Source organism: Sesamum indicum, linkage group LG4, assembly GCF_000512975.1.
Source record: "Sesamum indicum cultivar Zhongzhi No. 13 linkage group LG4, S_indicum_v1.0, whole genome shotgun sequence".
In the NCBI taxonomy this organism is placed as follows: domain Eukaryota; kingdom Viridiplantae; phylum Streptophyta; class Magnoliopsida; order Lamiales; family Pedaliaceae; genus Sesamum; species Sesamum indicum.
The window spans coordinates 15,072,325-15,080,317 of NC_026148.1; the positions used below are offsets into that span (position 1 = coordinate 15,072,325).

At 37.4% G+C, this 7,993-nt stretch overlaps 1 protein-coding gene across 1 annotated transcript; it reads right to left on the minus strand.

Annotated features, from left to right (window-relative positions):
* On the minus strand, positions 3,628–7,321 carry LOC105161103 (pentatricopeptide repeat-containing protein At5g55840). Its single transcript, XM_011078688.2, has 2 exons — positions 7,122–7,321; positions 3,628–7,020 (listed from the first exon to the last, which is right to left on the minus strand). Exons 1-2 carry the CDS (start codon positions 7,282–7,284, stop codon positions 3,728–3,730), a joined length of 3,456 nt encoding a protein of 1,151 aa, XP_011076990.1. The 5' UTR covers positions 7,285–7,321; the 3' UTR covers positions 3,628–3,727.

The following is a 7,993-nucleotide window of genomic DNA, read 5'->3' on the forward strand; positions in this document are numbered from 1 at the left end:
TTCTCTTTTTCCTTTTATTTTCTTCTTACTCTTCTTCTAACCACTTTTTATTTATTTATTTAATTAATTATTGTCTATGGAACTTCTAGTAACTCTTAAACAATCCTATTAAATAATTTTAACATTTATATTTTTGAATTATTTGTAAATAATATCTCATCTTTTTTTAAAATGATACTCACTTCGTTTTAAATTAATAATTTTATTTGAATGTTTCAATATCTATAAATAATGATACCTAATATCTATAACAAATGTTTTTTCAAATTCAAATGATAAAATCAGACGCAAATTTAAGTGAAGAAGTCAGACTCCCATCCGTTGGGCCCAACAAACGCAAATTCAAACCAAGCACACTCGACATAAAATAAGGTCGAAATAAAATAAGGGTATCAGGCCAATCAACCCAATTTGTCGCTCTACTGACAAGGCAATGTCCATACACAAAGTTTTAACAGTATCGGCCAACAAGACAGCCACATCATCATAAAAGAGTGCCAACAGCCAGCTTAATCTTATTGATGGAAGCAACAAGTGACTAACACTTTGATTGACCTCTTGTTATTTGCATACCTTATTTTTTAAAATTATAAACATTCAAAGAATTTTAAAAATTATCAAAAATTACTTAGAAAATAAATAAATTATGCATATATATTGAATTGCAAGTAAATAAAATATTTTGTCAATATTTCATTTGTAATTTGTCAACTTTTGATTACCACTGCCCTCTAGAAGACTAGAAGACGTAGCAACAAAGAAAGAACACCCGCCACCCCCACCCCACTTGATATATATATATGTTGTGAGGTGTATCTATAGACTGCACCCTCTCATAGTCCCCCAACAATTCACGCACTTCAGCCCCTCATTTCACTTACATTTCTCTCTCCCACTTCATATCACCATGAAAGAGATCACACTACAAAATTATGCTTTCGACTCATTCCCAGAAGCAGAAGAAGAAGATGAAGCTGATGCACTCTCTTTCTGCAATCTCCCCATCGCAGAAGATAACTACTCCGCCTCCACCTTCCACAGCCCCTGCGCGACTCCCGATCATCTCTTTGAGTTCTTCACCACCCATCCCTCCCCCCACTCCTTCCACAACGACATCATCTTCTGCGGCAACATCTTCCATGAAGATGATCCTCCGCTACTGGATGAAGATCAGCTCAATGAGTATCAAAAGAGAGACTACTTCGCTACCATCAGATCCCAATCCCTTCACAAGCCCTCCTTTAATTCCGATTCCGACAACCGGCGTCTCTCGGTCTCGACCCGGTTCTCCGGCGATCTCACTCGCCCCAAGTCCACCGCCGGGGACCTGGATTACCACGTCCAGAGGGTGAACATCACTTCTCTGACCTCCATGTCGGCGAAATCGAGGAGGAGGATGTTCATGTTCGGGCCGGTGAAGTTCAAGCCCGAGATGGAGCTGAGCGCCATCAAGCAGAGGCAGGCGCGGCGGGCCTCAACGGAGAAGGCCTCGGGGAACGGTGGTGGAACGAGTCCGTGGGGGGTGGTTCGGTCCAGCTTGAGGGGGAGGTCACACCTGACGAGCATGCTGGCGAGGTCTTTCGGTTGCATCCCAGTGGCGGGCGGCGGCGTCGAGAGGTGGATTGGTGTGGCCAATTAGCAGAAGTCTTTTGATGGGTTGTAAATAGAAGAATATTAATATTTGTCTTACCGTTCAAAGTACTATAATCATTTATTTATTTAATTTAATGAAAAAAGTCTACGTTTGATTTCTTTATTTAATTTTTTTTTGGCAAAGAGAATGCACATAAAAAATTTATATTTAATTAGAAAGAATAAATAAATAAAAATTAAAAATTAAATACAAATTAACGTCGTTAGAGACTTTATTTTGTTTCCGTCCAAAAGAGGAACATATAAAAAATATTGAGAAGGTCAAACATGACTTTTGAATGCTAAAGTAATTTTATTTATTCTTTCCTCTTTTTTCTAATGCTGACAAACTTTTTGCATAACATTAATTGAAGTCATATTATTAATTTTTTTTTCTGAGAAAATCTAAAAAAAAATATTCTGTTATTCAAATTACACCAGAAAAATAAATTTAAATGTCAACTTGAAATTCAAATGAATATATTTTTTTCTATTGTGATATTTCTATAAAAAAACTAAACCCATTAAAATTATTTAAATTTAATTTCTATATCAATTGTTTTCATTATTTTAACTAGTCATATTTAATAATGTTAATTTGTATTATCAGAAAACTTATTTTTCTATATTTTCTAAGAAACATATTAGAATAATTTCTTTTTCAATTTACATTAGAAAAATAAATTAAGATGGTACTGCAAATTATGTCAATATAATTTTCAAGTGCGATATAAATTTTCTTCTAGATTTAAAAGTTATTCACTAAAAAACAGACTTGCGAAATAGTTTTGAATACATTAATTCTAAGTATGTAATTTAAAATATTTAAAATAAAATTTACCCAATAAGTAAATAAGCCAAACCATCTTTGAAGATAAATAAACTGGACAAAGATACACACACATATGACTGCATGAGACCATCATCAATTATGACTCTTCTGAGAATGTGAAGTCTCAATTCCATGTGAAAGGTGCAAAAAAGTTAAACATCAGGAATTTACTGCTACACTACAACAGCTAATCTTGAAGAAAATTTGATCATGTACCTTAGATTCTTCTACTTGTCAACAAACTCATCCAAAACTTGTCAGGTTCAAGAAAATGAAGCAAAGCCCTGCAATTGCCATACTACATAAACACACATCCACCACTTTCATCCCACAAAAACTAACATTTAAGCACATTATGAGGAAATCCTTGTTAAGTATGAGGATTTACCTTGTTCCCACCGGTGAATCCAGTGTTAGTTTTAACGATTGTACCTCCTATAAGTTTGCAATGTATCTTTGCTCTGATGTGATCCCAAAATGGTACCCTGGATGTACTCAAATTTGTACTTACAATTTTTCATCATTTCTTCTAGTGCGTAGGGGCATGGGAACCCCAACAGATTCGGCAATGGCGGATGAGCTAAGGCGGGAGAAGCTAGAATGAGGCAAAAAGATGAAAGTCACCTTTACAAAAACCTTTCAATTTCTTGGTTCTTTTAGTATTATAATTTAATTTACATAATTAATGTATTAAAGGAATAATAGTATAACGGTAATTTAGGAATATCAAAAAAAGAAAGAAACCTATTCATGCTTTTAGAGATATATAGATTGCACTGATAAAATAGAAACCTGATCATACCTCATTTGCTGCAGGCTATTTTCGAATCAGGTGCCTCCTGACAGGGCTGCACGTTTTGCTTGTCCTTCAGCTTCAGCTTGCTACTCTTCTCCCTCTCTCTCTCTCTCTCTCTATATATATATATATATATATATATTATATCTGTGTGTGAGCGCACCTGCCTGCGTGTTGAGATCCATCCAGTAGATTCGCAGGAATCAAAGTTTCCCACTCACAGAACCGCAGTAAACGGATACACTGTTCAACCTCCAACGTACAATCATAGCCTACTGGGGTGAACTGAATGAACAGTAAATGGTCAAATAAAGTTGCACATACATGAAGCGCGAAGGTAAACAACAAGAGATGTATTTGAAAGAGCCAACAGCTTCAACTCTCACCTGTAACATATCCAGAATCCAGCATAAACAAACAGGTCGAGAGCCTGCAAAATCAGCGTAAGCAATCAAGAAAGGCCATTTCTAACAAGTTTGACTGGTGTGTTTTATTTTTTTGTTGCCACCGGTCTTTGTTTTGTGCCTTAAGAGGTCTATATTCACCATGGCATCAGACAATCTTCTGTGCCAATCTTGGCCGGTTGAATTCTGACTAACAAATCCTCTCTCCTCTAAGTCCACCAAAATGCTTTCTCCATTTACAGAATTATTCTCAGAACATATCGCATTAACTAGAACAGAAAACGTGGTGATATTGGGGCAGATGCCCCTCAGCTTCATCTCCTCATACAATGTAAAAGCACGGGCAGTGTCACCGGTTCGACAGAGGCCAGTTATAAGAACGTTGTAAGTCACAACATCAGGCTTAGCTCCATGACATTCCATCAAGAGTTTACAATTCAGTGCCTCAGAAAGTTTAGATTCTTTGCAGAATCCATGAATTACAGTCGTGAAAGTTGGATTTGTTGGAACAAGTTGGCTCCTCAGCATGCAATTAAGAAGAAGAAACCCTTCCTCTGTCTTCCCACACTGTACAAGCCCTCTAACCATTGCGCTCTCAGCCGCACAGCGTGAGCTAATGCCGATTCCCTCCATCTCATCTTTTAGCTTAAGGGCTCCTCGGAAATCTCCAGATTTACACATACTTGTTACCAAACTGCTGTATTGTCTCTCAGTAGGAATAATACCATTTTCCAGCATCTTATGAAGGAAAATGTGGGATTCTTGAAATGAAGATATTCTTTTAAGCCCATTAAAAATAGAACAAAAAGTGTCGTCATTAGGTAAAATTCCAATGGACTTCATGATATTCAGCAAATCAAAGGCAGTTGACATGTCTCCTCTCTCACTATACATGGTTATTAGCATATTAAATGTCAACCGATCTGGACGAGCCCCCTCTATGATCATCATTTTCAGAAACTTAGCTCCAATATCCAGCATCCCAGATTTACATAGACCAAGAATTAGAGAATGGCATGTAAATTTATCCGGAACAAAACCTTTCTTCAAGATCATTTTATATAATGCAAAAGACCCAGAAATATTCCGTCGCGCCGATTGCCCATGTAAGAGAATATTATATGTAACCAAACTAGGGGATAAACTTTTCTTTTCCATCATTGACAGGATATTATTCAACTTATCCTGTTGTCCCATTCTCGAGTATGCATCCATAACTGCATTAACTGCAGCTATATCAGGATTTAGACCACGCTTGATCATATCATCAAAGATGTATATCCCAGCTTGTGCTTGGCCGATCTTGACGAGCCCGTTGATAACACTAGTGTACATATACTGGTTTGGAGAAATGGTACCTCTTTGAAGTCCCCGTTCTAACAGAAGAATTGCAGTAGCAACCCTTCCAGCTCTACACAAACCAGCAATCAGACAACCGTATGTATAACTATCAGGAAAGACACTTGTTTGAACCATCTCAGCTAGAAGGCTTAGAGCTAACTTGAAATCGCCACGATCACATATCTCAGACAATATTGTGTTGTAGACAACCATATCAATAGCACAAGGAATCTTCCGAAGTTTACCGAAGAAGATCATAGCCTCCTTGAGATTTCTTCCTTTGCACAATCCTTTCAATAGACTTCCGTATGTGTAGAAGCTAGGCTTACAACCAAACTTAACCATTTCATCAAACAACTCAAATGCTTTTAAGCCATCTCCTACATTACCATAGCCACTAATAACAGCATCAAAAGTAATGGCATTTGGAGTAAGACCAACTCTGCGAATATGATGCATGAAAACTTCTGCCTCTACCACATTTCCACTTTTGCAAAGAGTGGATATTAATAAATTATAAATGAAAAGATCGGGACGATGACCGCTCCGAAGTATCACTGTGTAAACTTTGATCGCTTCCTTTATATCCCCCAGTCTGCATAAATTGTATATTAATGTACAAAATACAATCTTGTTTGGCCTGATTCCAGATCTATATGTTTTAGAAAGTATTTCCTTTGCAGTATTTATCTTTCCAGCTCGACAAAATCCATTAACAAGAGCTGAAAATGTAACAACGTCAGGATTTATTTGATCCTTCAACATTTGGTCAAGTAACTGCACACTTTCTGTTAGTTTCCCACTTCTACATATTCCATCCATCAGCATTGTATACATTGTAGAATTAACATCCACCCCTTCCAGCTCTATCCTCGCCAGTAGATTTTTTGCAGAACCTATCTTTCCATGCTTGCAGAGTCCGTTCAAAAGAGTTCCATAAGTAACCTCATTGGGTCTCAATCCATTTGCTTCCATTTTATTCAGAAGCTCAAAGGCTCCCACAAAATTGCCTGCTTGACACTGTCCATCAATCAGTGTATTATAAGTGATACGATTTGGTGAAATATTGACCTTACACATCTCATCATAAAGTTTCTCAGCAACTGCAATCTTCCCCTCTTTAACAAATCCATTTATGAGAGTATTATAAGTGACTTCATTTGGGACGACCATCCTCTTCCCCATCTTTTTCAAGAGTAGATACCCTTTTGCACTTCTCTTATTCTTACACAAATCATCTACAAGCACATTGTAAGTAAACACGTCTGCTTCAACACCCCTGGAACTCATGTGATCCAACAGCTGAATCGCTTCTTTATACCTACCCTTCTTGCAGTACCAATTGAGCACTGTATTATAACTCACCACGGTCGGTGCATAACCACTCTCCTCCATCTTCCTGAGTAAATAACTGGCCTTCTTCAGTTTTCCTTCACCACAAAGTACATTCAACAGTATGTTAAATGTCCCAATATTCGGACAAATACCTTTAGCAAGCATTTCTCCAAAACACAACCATACAGACTCAGCACACTGCACCTTCGTCATTGCTGCTAGGATCATATTACAAGTATACACCGACGGCCTAAACCCCCTTAAACCCATCAAACGAAGAGTCTCTAAGGCATCATTAGTCGCTCCCTTTCTTACATAAACCCTTATTAACAGGTCAAAAACAGCAGGGTTCGAATTACACAGTGGATACGTATCCATAAGAGCATAAAAAACAGAACTTGATCCCAGACCCATTTCGCCTAAATGCTTTAATATCAATTTGGCGCGATCATACATTCTTGCTCTAACGAGAATGTGAGTTGTAATACAGTACAAGTGAGTTATGTGACTAAGCTCCAAACCTGGCTGCTTCACAACCCATTTCAAGAATTTCAAAGCTAACCTTCCATGAACTGGCCTCAATGATGCTGTTTTATATTTCATGCAATTCAACGACTCCCACCTGTCGATTGTCAGAATTGTATACACACTCCTACCCATTTCTTCCCCTGGTAAACAACCTGTAAAAAAAATCCCCACATGAATTTACAGAGAGCAAGCATAAATTCCAGCACAAACGTAAGAAAAACAGTATGTTAACTGAAAAAAGAGAGACAGATACCCTGAGTTCGTGGGTCGACTGAGGCTCTGGTTTCCTCAGCTTTTCTGCAATTTTCTTGAAATTTTCTGGAAATAGAAAAGCGTGGAAGAGCTCTCCTTCTTGATGGCTTCTTGGGTGAAAGATAACATTTTGGAGTTGTTTTAGAACACATTCGCGAGGCCATGGCCGATTGTGCTATGTCTCTTTGTCGGAGCCCCTCATTTTAGTTCTGAGCTTATTTTGAAACTGGGGGTAGAAGAAAAAAGGTGGGGCTTTCTCGTAAACAGGGTATTTTCAATTTCGTCCTTGCACTTTATTTGAAGTCTCAAACTAGCTCTTAATCTTTTCAAAGTTACCAATTCAGTCATTTTCTCTTTTTTCTTTCTTTCAAATAATTGCCCTTTCCTCATTAAAACATCGAGCTATGATCAATTTTTGGGTAAATTATAGTTTATTCTCACATTAGAAAAAAAAATACTATTTCCGACCATATTAACATATATGGTTTAAAACGATGGTAATAACTACTATTAATTATGGTTAAATAAAAAAGAGATATAAAAAATTAATTTTTTCTTCATAAAAAATTATTTACCACGACTAAAAGCCATAATAAAAATATTTGTCCTGACTTCTAGCCACCCTTACAAAACCACGGCCAACAATCATTGTGCGACTGTAGTTAGGAGAGCAAATGAGCCGAGCTCGGCCAAAAATCTAAACTTGACAGCTCCCTTAGTCGAGCTCAAACTCAAAAAAATAGGCTCGCGCTCGCGCTCGCACGAATAGGTGAGAATGCATCGGCAAAAATATAGCCTATGTTTGGATTTGTGTTTTGATCCATTCCTGAGATGGGCCAAAACCAAATTAATGTTTGATTTCATGTTCTACAC

What these genes read in the sequence shown, in the direction of transcription:
- LOC105161103 (XM_011078688.2), bottom strand. Translation starts at nt 7,284, where the DNA reads ATGGCCTCGCGAATGTGTTCTAAAACAACTCCAAAATGTTATCTTTCA. An exon ending in AGTCGACCCACGAACTCAGG is followed by an intron (nt 7,021 to 7,121) that starts GTATCTGTCTCT and finishes TTTTTTTTACAG; the next exon opens with GTTGTTTACCAGGGGAAGAA.